We start from the raw sequence: 19,375 nt of genomic DNA on the forward strand, positions 1-19,375 counted from the left end.
AGCAGGCTACAGCTACTTCGCTACAGCTATTTGTGGGTTGTTGAGTGATGCTTAGCTCCAGGTGCAGGTTGTTATGAGGTGGACTAGAGGAGGGGGGGGGGAGGAGCCTAGGACAAGATGGCAGAGAGAGTGCTACCGTCCGGAGAGAGAGTCTGAGGCTCTCAGGTGGGTGTAGACCTGGGAGGTGAGAGAGGAGAGATGGGCAGGTGGGGAGGGGGAGGAGCAGGGGTGAGGGGGGGCTACAGGACATCTTAAGTGTCTTTAGGCATGAGCTGCAGGCAGGTGTTGACCTGGAAGCGTGTCTCATCTGATATCCCATACTGCTCCAAGGGGTCCTAGAGAGAGAGAGAGAGAGAGAGAGAGAGAGAGAGAGAGAGAGAGAGAGAGAGAGAGAGCCGAGAGAGAGAGAGCAGGGGGTGAGAGCAGAGAGGGAGAAAGAGAGAGAGAGGAGAGGGTAAGTGAGACAGACAGAGAGAGAGAGAGAGAGAGAGCAGAGAGAGAGCAGAGAGAGAGAGCAGAGAGAGAGAGAGCAGAGAGAGAGAGAGCAGAGAGAGAGAGAGAGAGAGAGAGAGAGAGAGAGAGAGAGAGAGAGAGAGAGAGAGAGAGAGAGAGTGAGCTTAGACAGGTTGTTGGTGCTACAGGCTATAAACATCAGGGAGGACATTGTATTGCCATGCTATCAACTTGTCAGTCAATTGTTGGAATTTGGTATTTCTGCTCTAGGCACAGGCTCAGCCATTCAACCATTCAGGCTAGCCCCGCCCCTTCTAGGTTCTATTCCATCTCTAGGTTCTATTCCACCTCTAGGTTCTATTCCATCTCTAGGTTCTATTCTACCTCTAGGTTCTATTCCATCTCTAGGTTCTATTCCATCCCCGTTCTTACCTTGCCGGTCAGACGGTGGATTTCAGTACGGTAGAATATGAGGTTCCTCCTCATGAACTCATAACTGTAGGAGACACGACCACAAACAGAGATGTTACATTCGAAGCGAAACACAGATAAGAACTACTCACTCCAATGCTAGCCATGCAAGCTTTGGTTCAAGCCCAGCGCTAACAAACGGATTCAACCGATGAACTACTCATCAAAATCACGGTTAGTGGATCAGGTGTTTGGGCTGGACTGTCTGGCACCAAAGTCTGCACACTCAGGACAGTCCTCCAGGAACGAGGGTTGGTGACCTCTGACCTCTGGGGTTGGGTCCTACCTGGCCTTGATGATGGAGTCTATCCACTCCTGACACTGCTCCTGGGAGTCACACTCAAACAGGTACTTCCTCTCTGCCTCGTCTAGGAATGCTGGAAGAACAGAAGAAGACAGAACAGGAAGTGATGTAACAGGACACACAGAGAGGACGTACCACAGAGAGACAGAGAGAGAGAGACAGACAGAGAGGGACAGAGAGAGACAGAGAGACAGAGAGAGAGAGAGAGAGAGAGAGAGAGAGAGAGAGAGAGAAAGAGAGACAGAGACAGAGACAGAGACAGAGAGAGAGACACAGAGAGGGACAGAGAGAGGGACATAAAGAGAGAGAAAGAGAGAGAAAGACAGAGAGAGAGACAGAGAAGAAGATGTTTCCAACATTTCCTTCCATTTCTACATATTAACCATTTAGCAGATGCTTTTTTTTATTTATCCAAAGCGACTTACAACTGGAGATGACAGGGACAGTCTCCCTGGAGTAACTTAGGGCTAAAGTGCCTTACTCAAGGGCACACTAAGTGGTGGTGTTTCCCAGGTGGGAATTTGAACTCATGACCTTCTGATCACCAGTCCAACTGACTATCCACTAGGGCCACCACTACCCACTATCTAAACCTCACAGCTCTCTTTTATCTATTGTACTTTTCATGGGATGAGTCACTTTTGTGAGATTACATTTGGGAACACTGTTCCCACTAGCTCTGTGGACAGAGAGTGGAGGCGTCAGTCTCAGACTCACCGACGGAGAATGCCTGGTTGTCCTCCCTCTCGACCCGGCACTGCTCCAGAAGCAAGGCTCCCGCTGGCTGACCAGGAAATGAACCACAAATAAATGCATCGTCAGCACACTTCCTCATTTTGGTTGGTTTTGTTTTGGTTCGTTCAGTAGACATTTAGTAGCCTACAGTACAGGTCAGCGCTTACCTCCTCTTCATCAGTTCGGAAGTAGAAGAGGAAATTAACCACCAGCTTCACCAGCCTCTTCTTCATAACTAAAAAAAAAAAGATTACGAACGAAACGAGAGGGGAAATAGATGGGACATGATGTCATGATTAAAACTTAGAACTTCACTTGGCGTTACAGCAGTACTGTCATAGTTTACATCCACATCCACATCCACATCCACATCCACAGCCAAACCTAGACACCCGGCTGTGCTGAGAATGGACCAGTGGAAGTGTCACAGACTCAGACATGATCAGCCACACGTCATCAGTGTTACTGATGATAAGAAGAACAGATCACAAGAACACTGACGATGATGTCAAGTCACGTGACGTCACATACCGTCTCCTTTCTTCGGCCCTTTCATCCCCAACTCCGCCGCCCGCTCTGACGGCTGGCGACTCAGCGAGATGAGCTCCTTCTCGTTGAAACGCATTTTTCAAGATTTTTCAAGAAATCCACTGACACGCACACACACAGCAGTAAAAAGGGTCGATAGCTTAGTAATCACTCAGCTCACTACTAGAGACATTTCCTCATAGCTGCCTTAGGGGGGGGGGGGGGGGGGCACAACACAACACTAGCTTGCCTGGGGGGCACAACACAAGTCACTAGCCTTGCCTGGGGGGCACAACACAAGTCACTAGCCTTGCCTGGGGGGCACAACACAAGTCACTAGCCTGCCTGTGCGACTGTTGGATACAAGAATCGGGCATGTCGTTTAGGAAGAGGTGTCCATGTTTGACCGCTGGCTTGCAACACGTCTCCCGTTGACACCCCCCCACTATGCAGGCAGGTGCTGAGCTTAGAATGAGAAGGTTCTATCTCCGTTTAGGGCAGTTCAGAGATATTGAGCGTCATGGAACCTTTGTATTTTATTAATTACTAACTCAAAAATGTCAACATTTTAAAAATAACACCACACAGGCATTAATAAACACCTAATGGATCAGATTATGTAAAAAAAACAAAAATTTGACAAAAATGGAGATAGAACCTTATAATTCTGACGTCACGAGGTGCTGAGCTGGTTCCTGGGGGGGCTGACAGGGGGGCTACGGAGGAGGGAAAAATCGTTTTGTTCATGCGATCAATTTCCTTACAACGCTCTCTCTGCCTTCACTAACACTACACAGACCTTCACTGACACTACACAGACCTCATTGAGATGTGTTGGTGAGATCAGCGGTCAGGCAGATCCATGGAGGTGGAAGTTCTCCATTAATACGCCCCTGCAAAGACACTCCTTTAATGACTCGTCTTGCTTTTCCGTAGTATGGTGGCCGTATGGGGACAACTGAACAGATGAACACTAAAAACAATCCTGCGCATGCGTCACACGATTCCTGTTTTGTATAACTTTATTGACCAATGACACAATTCACAAAAACGACACAATTCAAAACTATTTTAACATACACCATCGCTGATTTCAAGACGCAGTGAGAGAGCGTTCTTTCACATCTTCATTCATAATTCCTAATAAACAATTTCTTTAAAAAAGTTAATCAAAAGACCTGAAGACTTTAAAAAAAAAAACGTTTCGTTTTTGAATTGTGTCATTGTGTCAATAAAGTTATACAAAACAGGGAATCGTGTGACGCACATGCGCAGGATTGTTTTTTGTCTGTGAGCGGCGTGACCCAAACGTCGATGAACTGGTAAGATCTGTGAGCCTCGTAACGGCGTGTTAAACGGGCTTTTAAGGACACAAGATTAACCTTTCTCAGCTGTATATCCATCTATGACACATATAAGGGTTAGTTTAAGGTCTGGTTAGTTTATTTAACGTGTTAGATCGTGGTACTGATGTCCCCTGCGGGTTAGCTAAAGGCTAGCTAGCAACAAAATTTCAGCTGGGAACTCTATGCTCTCATTTAGGACCTAACTCCATCCAGTGCCACGATCGCTTTAGTTAAGATTCTTAAATGCACATATATTGACTGTAACGAGTGTACAATGGCCATTGTAGCCAGTTAGAACCATAGATGTGAAGCTTTATGCAAATGAATGGAAGCGTGGCTTCAGCCTACAAGTGTTCTAACATATATTGCCCAAGACAAATTTCCCCTCAGGGACAATAAAGTATAATCAATCAATCAATTAACAATCTAAGTGTTCTAACAAGGTGTTCTAACAATCTACGTGTTCTAACAAGGTGTTCTAACAAGGTGTTCTAACAATCTACGTGTTCTAACAAGGTGTTCTAACGATCTAAGTGTTCTAACTTCTAACAAGGTGTTCTAACAATCCAAGTGTTCTAACAAGGTTCTAACTTGCTACTAATGGCCATTGTACACTCATTACATTCAATATATGTGCATTTAAGAATCTTAACTAAACTAAAGCAATCATGGCACTGGATTGAGTTAAATCATCAATTATAGCATATGTGACTGTGTACATTTTTTAATATGTGTATTGTGATTGTATAAGGGACCAAAATAAACATTCTCAATCAATCAATCAATCAAATAGGAGAGCAGCACACTCCGGCGTGGTTCAGGACACACAGATTCTGAGTCTTAGCTAAATCTCAATATCAACCGGTTTACCCAACTGTAATTACTTCCCGTAGGCTTGTATTCGTAATCAAGAGAGGTACTGCTAAACTAACAACGTTTCTATCTCTATAAAGATTCTCTACACGTAATCGAGGGGACATCTACCCGATCTGTGTCTGCTGTACCAGCTGAAGCAGCAGCAGTGTGTGTGTGTGAGTCCATCACCCTGCGAAGATGGATTTCCAACACAGAGCTGGGGGTAAGACCGGGAGCGGCGGGGTGGCGTCCTCGTCGGAGAGTAACCGGGACCGTCGGGAGAGGCTACGGCAGCTCGCCCTGGAGACCATCGACATCAACAAAGACCCCTACTTCATGAAGAATCACCTGGGCTCTTATGAGTGTAAACTGTGCCTGACGCTCCACAACAACGAGGTAACAAAGAACGAAAGCACTCCCTATAAACTCACTAATCTATGGCACTTTGACATATCGTTAGCCTCGTAGCATAATTGCCCCAAGTCATATTTTGTCCAAATGTAGATATCTGCCTCTATCTAACTCTACTCTCCTAACATTGGTGAGTCACTGTGCGTTATTGCCTACTATGCCATCAGCCTATCAGAATGCTTGTTACATTCCAAAACCACTATCTGCCCCAAGTCATCTCTTTGACACAGGCGTTTTTGACACTACATACAAAGATGGCTCGGCTGACCACAAGTGACACGTCACATTATTATTAATTATGCTATGAGGCTAACGATACTTGAATGTTGGGCATTTTGTTGTCGTCTGTGATGCCTTGCTTGTCTATCAAAACTCGCTATGGGATTCTAACTCTCAGCACCTTTCTCCTTTAGGGAAGTTATCTAGCCCACACACAAGGAAAGAAGCATCAAACCAATTTGTAAGTACACGTTCCTCCTAGCCGTACGTTTGATGGCATTTGAACTCGGGTGTGTTTGTTGTGACCGACAGGGATTAAAGTTCTCCGTCGCCACGACGGATTTCCGTGAATTTATTCCAAGTCACGACAAACTCTCTGTCAATTGAACCTGGTGTAATATGATTTGTAGAGGCATACAATCTATTTTGATGTCGGTATTAGGTATATAAACTAGATATAATAGCCTACATATAGGCCTTTATTGGCTACGACTATGCGACAATAACTTGCGCATAATGCATGGCATAGACCCCGAACACAATTGTGTTTTGTGTAATCCAGAGCGCGGAGGGCTGCCAAGGAAGCCAAGGAGGCCCCGGCCCAGCCGGCCCCAGAGAAGGTGAAGGTCGAGGTCAAGAAGTTTGTGAAGATCGGTCGACCAGGATACAAAGGTAGGCCCTGTCACCAGACTGCATGGAGGAGGGGGGAGGGGTGGTCTAGTGTGGGGTAGGTAGTGGTGGTCTAGTGTGGGGTAGTGGTGGTCTAGTGGGGGTAGTGGTGGTCTAGTGGGGTAGTGGTGGTCTAGTGGAGGTAGTGGTGGTCTAGTGTGGGGGTAGTGGTGGTCTAGTGGGGGTAGTGGTGGTCTAGTGGGGGTAGTGGTGGTCTAGTGGGGGTAGTGGTGGTCTAGTGTGGGGGTAGTGGTGGTCTAGTGTGGGGGTAGTGGTGGTCTAGTGGGGGTAGTGGTGGGGTAGTGGTGGTCTAGTGGGGGGTAGTGGTGGTCTTGTAGTGGATAGTGAGTTTGATTGGTGATCGGAAGGTTGAGAGTTCAAATCCCACCTGAAACACCACCACTAGTGTGCGATTGAGTAAGGCACTTAGCCCTCAGTTAGTCACTTTGGATTAAAAGCGTCTGCTAAATAGGGATGGACGGTTTCCAATTATTGAAACCGAAAAACCGTCAGAGAGTAAAACCGGGGTTTTCCGGTTAACCGAAAAATACATTAAAAAAATTAGAAGAAGAAAAAAAAAAGCGCTAGTTTCAAATTATTGAGCCCTACTGCTACAATACACTCATGTCGAACACCATTAAAACACCGTAAAGTGTTTTGTATCTGACCGCGTATCTTCTGAGACATGCGTTCTGTCATCACTTTCAGTAGCGCCTTCACACACAGTGGCGCTGTGCACAAACACTCTTGATCCGTATAGCTCTTGTTTTATTATATTGTGGTTTAGTAAATACTGCACTTGGAGTTACATTCAATGCATGATTTGTGCTATAGAACATAAATAAAGTTTGATTGATTGATATCAAATCAAATCACATTTTATTTCTATAGCGCATTTCTCACAAAAGTGACCCAATGCGCTTTACAGAGAGCAGCGAAAATGATCTTATTAAATGTAAGCGAGTAATTGTAAAAAACCTTTCCTATCTACCAATAACTGAAGGCAACTATCTTTCCCATAGAGTGATTCGTTACCCTTAAATATAATCCCAATTAGATATTAATCCTCAGTTATTCTTCACAACTGACCAAACCTCTCACTCATTGCGCGGCAGATTCAGACTGTATCATTGTTATTTTCACACACGACAAACATGTGACATGTTCCAGTTTTATTCTTATTCTATTTTATTCTTCCAAAAAAAAAAAAAAAAAACGGTTTCAGACGGTTTTGATAAAAAAACGTTTCTATTTTTATAAACCCCGGTTTTCGGTTTAACCGAAAAACCGTCCAGCCCTACTGCTAAATGGCTAATTCTTCTAAATTCTTTTTCTTCTAGGAATTAATGAGTCTTGTATGATGTAAAAAAACGACAAAAAACCTTACATAATGTTCTCCTTCCCAACAGTAACCAAACAGAGAGACCCTGAGAGTGGCCAGCAGTCGTTACTTTTCCAGGTAAGACTGAGTGAGACATGAGTACAAGAATCATGGTCACGGTTGGCCATAAACGATGAATTTCCACCATTTTGTTTTTCACTACACACAATACCCAATGATCTTCCTAGCTCCTGGTGCACTTGTTGTTGTATTGTTGTGTTTGTATGTGTTTGTTGTGTTTGTATGCGGTGAGGTGTTTTTATATTTTCTGTGAACATGCTGCCCTAAATTAATTGCCCCAAGTGGGACTAATAAAGTTGTTTTGAATTGAATGAATTGAAACTCCCTATTAGGTTGTTAAGTCGTGACGTGTTTCCGGGTCCAAAGTTGTAATAATTATTAATAATAATAATTCATTATATTTATATAGCGCTTTTCCGAGACTCAAAGACGCTGAAAAATATGGGGGGAAAACGGGAAAGTGCTGCTGTGTCCCTTGTTGTATGAATAGACCCCAGTCTAAAAAAACGATTGAACTGTCATTCTACCGCTGTAGTACACTGGTACTCTGGTGCGGGAAATTTCTCGGTTTGGACCCGGAAATTGCTAAACAGCACGTCTGACGTCAGACTTTACAACCGAATATTGTGTAACGGCCCCTCCTCCTCCTCCTCCTGTCAGATCGACTACCCAGAGATAGCCGAGGGCATCGGGCCCAGGCATCGCTTCATGTCGGCCTACGAGCAGCGCATCGAACCCCCAGACCGCCGCTGGCAGTACCTGCTGCTGGCCGCAGAGCCCTACGAGACCATCGCTTTCAAGGTGTGTGTGGGTCTGGAGGGTCTCTCTCTCTGTCTCTCTCTCTCTCTGTCTCTCTCTCTCTGTCTCTCTCTCTGTCTCTCTCTCTCTCTCTCTCTGTCTCTCTCTCTCTCTGTCTCTCTCTCTCTCTCTCTGTCTCTCTCTCTCTCTGTCTCTCTCTCTCTCTGTCTCTCTCTCTGTCTCTGTCTCTCTCTCTCTCTCTCTCTCTCTCTCTCTCTGTCTCTGTCTCTGTCTCTCTCTCTCTCTACATGGGTGTGTGTGTGTGTGCGCGCTCGCTCACGCTCACATGCATTTTGTATGCATGCGCACAACTAGGGTTGCAAAAGTTTGGGAAGCTTTCCATATTGAAACCCATAGGGAAACATTGGAAATTACCGGAAAGTTTCCCAAACGTAGGGGATTTTTTTTGCAACCCTAGTAGTCACCGGTCACCCTCCCTTTGTGTGTGCCCTCTGGTCTGTTTTTTTTCCTGTCGCTAAAAATGCGTCTGTGTTCCTTCAGGTTCCGAGCAGAGAGATCGATAAAGGCGAGAGCCGCTTCTGGACCCACTGGAACAGGGAAACTAAACAGGTAAGATGAGCTGGCGTGACCCGCCCCTTTAAGGCATGAACTGTCCCTTTAAGGAAAAGGATACTGTCATTAGTTTTTGGACGACTACCAAAACATACACATCAGTTAACCGTCCGTTAAACCTCCACCCTCTCTTCTCTTCCAGTTCTTCCTCCAGTTCCACTTCAAGATGGAGAAGGCCATCCCCCCCTCCAGCGGCCCCGTGCCCCCCATGGGTGTGAAGCGCCCCCCTCCCCTGATGAGCGGGATGGGGCCCCGCCCCCCCAACGAGCCCATGCCCCCCCCACCCCCGGGAGGTATGCACATGCCCCCCCTGCCCCCCGGGGCCCCAGGCCCCCCCCAGATGCACCACCAGATGCCCCACGCCCCCGGCATGCCCATGCCGCCCCTCATGAGACCCCCACTGCCCTCGGATGGGCCGGGAGGGATGCACCACCATCCAAACAACTGAGCCTGAACAACCTCACCCATGGTCCTCTACAACATTACCCATAGTCCTCTACAACATTACCCATAGTCCTCTACAACCTCACCCATAGTCCTCTACAACATTACCCATAGTCCTCTACAACCTCACCCATAGTCCTCTACAACATTACCCATAGTCCTCTACAACATTACCCATAGTCCTCTACAACAGTGGTTGTCAAACCTCTCCTCGGGGACCACTGGCCATTCCACATATCTGATCTGTTCCACCAGCAGCACACCTGATTCAACTAATCAAGTACAAATCATAATTGCTTGGTACTTGATTAGTTGAATCAGGTGTGCTGGTGGTGGAACAGATCAAATATGTGGAGCGGCTGGGGGTCCCCGAGGAGAGGTTTGAGAACCACTGCTCTACATTACCCAGAGTCCTCTGCTCCTTGTTTGTTTGCTATTACAGTGCGCGTGTCTTTTGACTGTACAGCTTAAACAGTGTGGATGTAACTTTGTATACTTTTCTACTGATGTCAGTCAGGGTTCATACTTGTGTACACAGTTTCCAATGTAACATTTTTGTCATCCTGAAATATTGTTTTAAGAAAGACATCCTCGGTTGAAGCTAATCTTTTAAGATTGTTTTTTTTTATAAATAAATATTTGAAAAAAAAGATGCGCTTTGTTATATTGGTGAATGTTTTATTGCACATATCACATCACATCTCAGCAATAATCTTTCACTGTAGAACTATTTCACAATGTTTACACAGGAAACCCTTGTGGTGTTACAGTAGCAGAGATTTGAAGCATGCAGGATCCCTGCAAGTCAATTAAATATTTACATGTTAGCAAATTAGCTTCACATAGCATATCTGTTCCCTAGCAGAGATGGATACTTGGCACCAGTCAAGCAGTCAACCCCAGTGGAACATTCTAGACAGTTGATGAAAGCAGTCTTGCATAATTCCTTAGTTTGAACATGCAGTTGGTGCAAAAGGCAAATGCTGGTCACTAACTCAGCTTCAATTCACAATTCCTCTCAGAGAACTATACTATCCATTAGCTTGTAGGCCTATCGAGTTATTCTACTGAGGACCAATCAAATTGGTCTACTCTAGTCTGTTCTTCACTAAATTCTTCACCAGTGGCCTTCAGACACAGAATTATGATTTGCGGCCTTTTGATTTCTTCTCTTTCTTCTCCTCCTTTTTCTTGGCTATCACATCTTCCTCTTCCTCCTCCTCTTCATCCTCCTCCTCCTCTTCCTCTCTCAGTTTAGCTCGTTTTTCCTTCTCTTTCTTCTTTCCCCTGGTCTCCTCATCCTTCTCTTTTCTAGATCTTCTGTCCTTTATCGTCCCCTCTCTGTGCTTAGTGAGTCTCTTCTCTGGTTTCTTGTTTCGGAGGTTGCTTTGGGGTTTCTCTCGAGCCCCCCTCTTAGATTTTCCACGTTTGTCGTCGTCGTCGTCAAAGACGGGCGCCCACGAGAACAGCACCTCCCACAGGGAGGCCTCATGCTGAGCGACAGGAAAAATAAGTAAAAGTAAGTAAAGATGTATTTGTACAGCACCTTTCCCAGACCAAGGGTCACAAAGAAACATAATAAAAGAGCGAAAGTCACAGCAGGTTAAAATAAGAACCAGTAACAGACAACAGGTGTACATCAACAGGACACAGAAAGACAGGAGGCTTTTGGGGCTATCCAAAAGCCTGTCTATACAAGACAGTTTTTAGTTTTTTGGACAGGAAACAGGAAATGGTCATAAGCGCACATGAGGGTGGTGCAGAATAAGTTGTATATTGGTTGGGGGGGGAGCGGGGAAGGGGAGGTGTAAAGATTGGGGGGCCCCAGAGGAAGATTGGGGGGAAAACTGAGTTGATCTTCTCTGCTGCACAGTCTAACCCCCCCCACTGATCAGAGAGGGGTTACAGTGAGCTGGCCGAAGCTGTCTGGTGGACGACTATGTGAGGTGAATTCATACCGCTGTAGTTCTGCTGCTGGGGTCAGAGTTCAATGGCCTGGTGACTATGTAGAGGTATGCTGCTACCATCACTAGCCTGCCACTATTAGTATTATTATTACATTATTAAAAGGTAAATGGACTGACTTATATAGCACCTTTACAACGGCCTCTCATTCACCCATTCACACACACATTCACACACCAATGGCGACAAGCTACCAGGCGACAAGCCAGTCTGCTCACTGGGAGCAATTTGGGGTTCAGTGTCTTGCCCAAGGACACTTCGACATGTGGCCAGCCGGGGCTCGAACCGCCGATCTTCCAACCTTGCGATTGTTAGACGGCGGCTCTACCTCCTGCGCCACAGCTGCCCCTCATTAGAATAAGTTGTATCACCCAAAATATGAAAATACCAATATCCGATTATTATCCAAGACAGTTTCACCTAAATATCCTGCTTCCTTAGATATTAGGTAACCATATTGTGTCTAAAACACATTCCAAACACTCTCCAGTCCTTCTCCCACGCCTGGTTCTCTGTGTGTTTCCATACCTTTGGGGGAGGTCCTTTGTGCCTCAGGGCTGAGTGTCTGACAGTCAGGCCGACCTCCTCCTCTTCCTCCACGCCCCTCCGACCTCGCACCATTTCTGTTGTTCAACAGAAAAACTCACAGTCATTTAGGCCAGTGGTTCTCAAACCTCTCCTCGGGGACCCCCAGCCTCTCCTCGGGGACCCCCAGCCGGTCCACATATTTGATCTGTTCCACCACCACCAGCACACCTGATTCAACTAGTTGTGTTGTGCTGGTGGTGGAACAGGTCAAATATGTGGAGCGGCTGGGGGTCCCCGAGGAGAGGTTTGAGAACCACTGATTTAGGTGACCTCAGGGAGGTTCAAGTTCAGACACAAGTCTGTGCAGTGCATTGTGGGTGTGTGTGTGTCTCGGCAGGGCGGGCGTGTCCAGATACCACAGTCCAAACACTGATTGATTGAGGATTGAAAACACATGTTTGTGTTTGGTTTTTGTTGTGTTTGGAGCAATAAACTAAAGCTTGTGTAGGAAGACCGTTGCAACGGAATAGTGGGCGTTTGAAACCAGTGGCTTTGCAGTGACAGTTACATGAGGCCAAGCCTATGATTTCTAGGCCCTAGGTGCTTTAAGTACGAGGTTGTTGGTTCCAGACCCGCTCCAGCTGTTCCCTCTGTGGTCGCACCGTGCGCCCTCTGGAGACCAGAGGTGAGCACCAGGAGGGTGACGGCCACCAGACAGAGAGAGAGACAAAGAGAGAGAGAGAGACAGAGAGACAGAGGCAGAGAGAGAGAGAGAGAGACAGAGAGAGAGAGACAGACAGACAGAGAGAGAGAGAGAGAGAGAGAGACAGACAGAGAGAGAGAGACAAAGAGAGAGAGAGAAACAGGGAGAGAGAGACAGAGAGAGAGACAGAGGCAGAGAGAGAGAGAGACAGACAGACAGAGAGAGAGAGAAAGAGAGAGACAGAGAGAGAGGGAGAGACAGACAGAGAGAGAGGGAGAGAGAGAGAGAGAGGGAGAGGCAGAGGCAGAGAGAGAGACAGAGAGGCAGAGAGAGAGACAGAGAGAGAGAGAGACAGAGAGGGAGTGAGAGACAGATAGAGAGACAGATAGAGAGAGAGGCAGAGAGGGAGAGAGACAGAGGCAGAGAGAAAGAGACAGAGGGAGTGAGAGACAGACAGACAGAGAGAGAGAGAGAGAGACAGATAGAGAGAGAGACAGAGGCAGAGAGAGAGAGAGAGAGAGAGTCAAGTATTTTACTATAGTACTTTTCTTTCGGACTTCTCCTGTTCAGTTTTTCGTTGACCTCATTTCTGCCGGTCTGGTGATCAGGTGGTCTAGGGGTCGCGACCCTTGTGGACGTACCGTGTGCCCTCTGGAGACCAGAGGTGAGCACCAGGAGGGCGACGGCCACCAGCAGACAGCGGTTGAGGGTGACGCTCTCCCACGGGGCGTCGATCTGGCCGAGGTTCTGCATGGACAAGGCCTTACGAAGAGACACTGAGGAACACAGAGACACAGCCGCTTTACAGGTAGGCCTACAGTATGGAAAGCCATCGGTGCCGTGTCCACGCGACGATTTTTGACGTGTCCACACATAGATTTTTTGCCGTGTTGCCTGTCATAACCTGTCATAACCTGTCATAACCTGTCATAGCCAATGGGCTGTTCCATTCTACTGCTGTCTGGGTGTTAGATGGCAAACAGCAACAGCTTTTACGTGCATTACCAGTTAACTTTATAATAGTTAACTTTATAATAGTTAACTTTATAATAGGTAACTTTATAATAGGTAACTTTATAACGATAATGCTGTTTAAACAACGAAAGAAGAAGAAGAAACAAGGACTGGTAACATTACAAGCACATGTAGATTTCGAAAGGAAATCTATATGTGCTTGTAACTAACAATCCTTTCGAAATCTGTCTGTTTGTAATGTTACCAGTCCTACCACTAGGCGTCACTATGCCATGTATAATGTAGGGTGTTCACACTATGGCAAGCCGTTTTAACATTTATTAGCTACAATGGATATTCATTACTGATATCTGCAACATCATTTTGCCTAGTCAAAACTCAAATTCAAGATATCTTTAATTATAGTTTGACTAATCAAAACTCACATTTTATATCTGTAATTATATTTTGACTAGTAAGATTCAAATGTATTTTGCCATTCAAGTGTATGGGGTTTGTCATTACAGATATCTACAATTCAGTTGTAGATATCAGCTATTCACATTGCCGATATCTGCAACTGAATTATGACTAGTTGTAATTACAGTTTCAGATATCTACGGTTTCATTCTGACTAGGCATAATTCCAGTTCAAGATATCTTTAATTCCCATTAATTCAAGATATCTACATTGTCCTTAAAGATATCTTGAATTAAGTTGAAGATATCTTGAATGAAGTTGTAGATATCTCAAACTGGAATTAGGAATAATCGTAATTTAATTGTAGATATCTATTATAAAGTTATAGATATCTTGAAATTCATTTTAATGATTGATATCTCAAATTGGTGATATCTTTAACTTTCATTCTGCCTAGTCGAAATGTTATTAGAGATATCTTAAATTAGAGTTTAGACTAGGCAAAATGACGTTTCAGATATGTCTGTTGTTGTCAGAAAACGCGGGAGCAGCTTCACATCTGCAATGCACTGTAGATGTCAAGTACATGCATCTAGTGAACGAATCTCACGTTCACCACAAATCCCTTGATGATATATTCTCTCTGTTTCATGGCATGTTCGCGCTATCCTATCCACCACAGCAACCGCCATTGCTTCTGCCAACACTAATCAGCTTTGCTGCTCCCGCCAATATCATGAGATACCTCTATCATGATAATATAATCTATATATATATATGATCAATATCATGAGATACCTCGCATCATGAGCATCGTCATGCAATACAATTCGGACTAATCATAATGAGATATCTTTTTTTTGAGATATCTGCAACTATTATTTTGACTAGCCAAAACTGAATTACAGATATCTGCAATGTCATTTAAGGACGTGTGACGAGTTGAGTGTCGTTTTCGGTGACATCACTGCTGATATCTGTAATTCAATTTTGACTAGTCAAAACTGAATTACAGATATCTCTAACTGTCGTTTTGACTAGTCAGATACAGTATATATATAGATATCTTGAATACAAATTTAGACTAGTAAAAATCGAATTACGACTAGTCAAATTTAGCTAATAAATGTTAAAACGGCTTGCCATAGGCCACAACGTACAAAATCTACGCGTGGACACGCCATTCCTAGTCGTTAAATGCGTTGATGGCTTTCCATACTACAGACCCTTGTCATGCGTGCGTGCGTGCGAACATACGTGTTCAGGTGTGTGTTTGGAACATACGTGTTCAGGTGTATCCCCTACGCGGACCTGTCTGCTGGGCTACAGACCCTTGTCGTGCGTGTGTGTGTGCGTGTGTGTGTGTGTGTGTGCCTGTGTGTGTGTACCTGTGTGTGTGTGCCTGTGTGTGTGTGCCTGTGTGTGTGTGCCTGTGTGTGTGTGCCTGTGTGTGTGTGCCTGTGTGTGTGTGTGTGTGTGTGTGAGAGAGATGGGCTCACTAGATCTGGTGGGGGGCAGACTGGGTTCCCTCGGAACAGTCTTGGGGACTTGCTGCTGCTGAAGAGTCGGTGGAGTAGATTCCTGTGGAAGAGAAGGGCGTCAGGACCGTGAAATTATATTTGTGATATTTGTAATTTATACAATTATGTGTCGCTTCAGAGTTCTGATTTCACATGTGGGGAGGAGCTCAGTGAGAGTCTTTATCGGCAAAGGGTGGTGATGAGGCAATATAACAAGGGGATCGAGGTCTATGAAGCCTGATAATGACCATGGCGATAATCACCCTGGTTACCAACTCACCTCCATCCTCCGCCTCGGAGCGTACATTTCTGGAAAGTAAAAGAAAAACATTGTTGTTATCCAGGCAGAAAGTATCCTAAGCTTACTTCAAATACCTGTGAAATTGGTTGGGAGGCGCAGGGATTGGTAAACTCACGGTCGGTCGGTGGGTAGAATGTGTAAAGTGATAAAAGAGTAAAAGAGCGTGAGACAGAGAGGAGAGAGAGGCGAGGGAGGCTTTAGAGAAGGGGGGGGGGGGGGGGGGGAGCGGGGAAGGGGAGGTGTAAAGATTGTGGGGCCCCAGAGGAAGATTGGGGGGGGAAACTGAGTTGATCTTCTCTGCTGCACAGTCTAACCCCCCCCACTGATCAGAGAGGGATTACAGTGAGCTGGCCGAAGCTGTCTGGTAGACGACTATGTGAGGTGAATTCATACCGCTGTAGTTCCGCTGATGCTGGGGTCAGATTTCAATGGCCTGGTGACTATGTAGAGGTATGCTGCTACCATCACTAGCCTGCCTCTATTAGTATTATTAGATACTCAGTGTTCTTGACGTCCTGATATAGGGACGCTACCTTGGAGACAGAGTGTGTTTGACAACTTTGTGTAAGGAGTTTCTCGATAAAGGTAACCCGATATGACATGAATCGAATAGTGCTGTACATAGATGTTTGCTTCTCAGCCCTGCATACGAGTCCTTTAACCTCCCCCTAACCCCTTTGTTCTTCAACGAAAAGCTTTCAGAGAACCTTTTGAGTCATCTCATAAGCAACACCTGTATTTCTCTAGCTGTAGCTGCTGTTGCTAATGTTTCCTGGTTTAGCTGTACTTGGAATAAAGGTTATATTGAGTTCTGTATTTGATTGATTGTTTGCCACGGGATTAAAACCGTGCATGACCACATGGGCTGTGTTGTTCTGTTCAGTAAGGCTGTTGTTGAGTGGTTACTTACTGATTGAGTGGACACCTGCTGATAGCTTGGACTGCATCTGACCCAAGTTAAGGACACTGTTCAGGAGTGTGTCCCTTACCGGGTTTGAGTTTGGAGTTCACCTGTTCAGTTGTGTCATACCTGGGAGTGTACGGTGTGTTCTGGTGTGTGTGTGTACTTGTTTTCTTTTTCTACCTGGTGTGTGTTTGGAACATACGTGTTCATGTCTGTGTTGGTATTCAATCCAGGCTTATCTTGATAAGATATACTCGCAAGACTTTAGCGACGTTGATTGATGGAATACCCCCCTGGTCTGTGTCTGGTAGATACGTGTTCAGGTGTGTGTTTGGTACATGTGTGTTCTCTACCTGGTGTGTGTTTGGAACATGTGTGTGTTTGGAACATGTGTGTGTTTGGTACATACGTGTTCAGGTGTGTGTGTTCCCTACCTGGTCTGCGGACCTGTCTGCTGGGCTGAGGGAGTTGTCTGGTTGGTCCGAGTTCCTCCTCAAACGTCTCAAAGCTCTCCTCCATCCCTTCCCTGAGAGAGAGAGAGATGGAGAGAGAGAGAGAGAGAGATGGAGAGAGAGAGAGGGATGAGGGGAGGATGCGGAGGGGAGGTGTGACAAATAAAGGAGAAGAGGTCGGAGAAAAGGGCACCGAAATTACTTTCAAAAAATCATTAGCCGGGGCGCTTAGGTGGCGTAGCGGGTTAAGCGTCGACCAACGTTAACCGCAGGGTCCCCGGTTCGAATCCGGCCAGGGACATATCCTGCATGTCATCCCTCCTCTCTCTCTCACCCATCCTTCCTGTCTAATTCTCCACTTTATCTATCAATAAAAATGAAAGATATGAGTGGGACTGCCCCACTCAGAAAAAATAACTTAAAAAATTACTAAAATAAAAATAAATCATTAGCCGACTGCTAATTCTGTGGTAAACATTAAGCTCATGTTATTTCCATGGGACTCCTATGTCATGGTTAAAAATACCCCAGAGCATGTTCACACCAATGGATTAGGCCTAGCTGATATTTTTAGACGTACTATTCTTACCAGCAGACAATACACTAAAGTTAAATGGACAATATACTGCCTACATCAGCAGATTCCTACAATCACATTTCTCCCCTGACGTTACAATACAACACAGTAAACAAAGGCAGCTACATCGCTCCTCTGTCTTCTGATGGATCGCCTGTCGTAATACCTGAAGGCAGCAACAACACTAACAACGTCTGTGACACACTCACACACACACACACACACACACACACACACACACACACGCACAGTCCACCCACCTTAACGATCACACCCCTAATCCACTCGAGCTCTGACTTCAGACACTCCTGATCGAACCTTGAACTAAATCTCTAATCTCATAACATATCCTCACATATCCGACAAGGATTCTCTATCGGAGAGGAAGACAATGTGAGAGTATTGATGCTGTTACAGCTGTGTGATCCTAGCTGATCCCCCCCCCCCCCCCCCTCCCCACACACACCTAATCCTAAATCTCACCCTTGACCTCAGTCGTCGAGGGGGGTCTTACCTGGTTCGACATGAGGGGTCCCCCTGACAGTCGCTGGGGACTTGTGACACGGAGCCGTTGTCCCAGAGCAGGGGAAGTGGCAGACTTCACCCTCTGTGTGGCCTGACAGACAAGCACAGGAGGCGTGGAGGAGGAGGAGGAGGGGAGAGAAAACAAAAAAAGCATCGAATGTCAATCACAAGGGGATGTCCAGCACAGGGGTATGTGCCATACAGCTGTCAACTCCGGAGGGAGGGAGGGAGAGGGGGGGAGGGAGGGAGGGAGAGAGAGGGGGAGGGGAGAGAGAGAGAGGGGGGGGGGGAGAGAGGGGGGGGGGGAAAGAGAGACACAGACAGAGAAAGAAAGAGAGAGAGAGAGAAAGGGGGGGGGAGGGAGAGAGACAGAGAAAGAGAGAGAGAGGGAGAGAGAAAGAGAGGGGGGGGGGCAGAGAGAGGGAGTGAGAGAGATAGGATGGGGGGCGGGGAGGGGGTATGCTAAATCATGAGTAGCCAATGGTGGTTTTGAACAGAAGTGCAGTGTTGTGTGCAGGCCCTTGTTTCAGTGTGACATCATTGATCAACGATGAATTGAGTATCAAGGACCCCAATTGAAATAAGCCAGTGGCTTTCTTGGGTTTTTATCCTGTTAGTTGACCTTGTATGTAATATGTACTATCATGTACCTACTTCTGCAAATCTTCTAATAAAGTTCTCAATCAATCAGTCAAAACACTATCCCACCTGAATCAGCAACTGGAGTTATAACCCACCATGACCACTTCAAATTCCACCTTGATGTTTTCAAACGTAGATCAATATGCCCACATTTGAACACAGGGCTGCCAAGTTTCACCAAAATATTTTTTGGTGGTGGAGCGACCCAATACAGTGCGCGTTCTCTCCCACCCAATTATTTGTGCTAGTTTCCTGCAATTTTACATGTTGTTCATAATAAACCAGCACAAGAAATGAAAATAATTAAAATCTGGGATCTTGTTGATCCCAAAAATTTTTAGGGACCCCCAATTGTTGTATTTGTATTGTAAATTGTAATTATCATTAATTATTATTATTAATGTACCTGGTTATGTTACAGTAGAGAAACAAAAAACTGTTACCAAAACTGAGTATTTACTAGCTAAGATTGGCAAAAGATTGGCGTGGTGCAACCGAAATGAGTAAACAACTAGTTTGAAACTAGCTAGTAACAACTAGGGGTTTAGTAACTACTAAATGCCTGCATTTACTAATGACTTACGCAAACTGGTGCAACCCAGTCCAGTAGGCTACCAGATACGATGTTGTAATGTATGCACATATTTTGCTACCACGGTTGCCAGACGGAATTGA

The 19,375-nt window shown here is 45.7% G+C and overlaps 2 protein-coding genes across 3 annotated transcripts; one reads left to right on the plus strand and one right to left on the minus strand.

The window, feature by feature from the left end:
* Nucleotides 1–211: 211 nt before the first annotated feature.
* plekhj1 (pleckstrin homology domain containing, family J member 1) lies at nt 212–2,588 on the minus strand (the record flags this gene model as incomplete). The annotated part of the gene is made up of 6 exons (XM_080546734.1): nt 212–335; nt 886–949; nt 1,211–1,301; nt 1,946–2,012; nt 2,131–2,198; nt 2,495–2,588. The coding sequence occupies 6 exons, from the start codon at nt 2,586–2,588 to the stop codon at nt 252–254; spliced, it is 468 nt and encodes a 155-aa protein (XP_080402860.1). The 3' UTR covers nt 212–251.
* A 1,197-nt stretch (nt 2,589–3,785) lies between these two features.
* Nucleotides 3,786–9,862, plus strand: sf3a2 (splicing factor 3a, subunit 2). Of its 2 annotated transcripts, XR_013937821.1 has the most exons (9): nt 3,786–3,813; nt 4,791–5,088; nt 5,517–5,563; nt 5,885–5,994; nt 7,401–7,450; nt 8,054–8,194; nt 8,693–8,761; nt 8,907–9,403; nt 9,588–9,862. XR_013937821.1 is itself a non-coding variant. In XM_080546225.1 (8 exons), the coding sequence occupies exons 2-8, from the start codon at nt 4,891–4,893 to the stop codon at nt 9,210–9,212; spliced, it is 921 nt and encodes a 306-aa protein (XP_080402351.1). In that variant the 5' UTR covers nt 3,786–3,813; nt 4,791–4,890; the 3' UTR covers nt 9,213–9,862. The 2 variants fall into 2 exon arrangements, 1 of the variants encoding a protein (XP_080402351.1); XM_080546225.1 differs by having other exon boundaries at nt 8,907–9,862.
* The last annotated feature ends 9,513 nt before the right edge of the window (nt 9,863–19,375 follow it).

This window comes from Nansenia antarctica (assembly GCF_963989245.1).
Source record: "Nansenia antarctica genome assembly, chromosome: 16".
Taxonomy (NCBI): Eukaryota; Metazoa; Chordata; class Actinopteri; order Argentiniformes; family Microstomatidae; genus Nansenia; species Nansenia antarctica.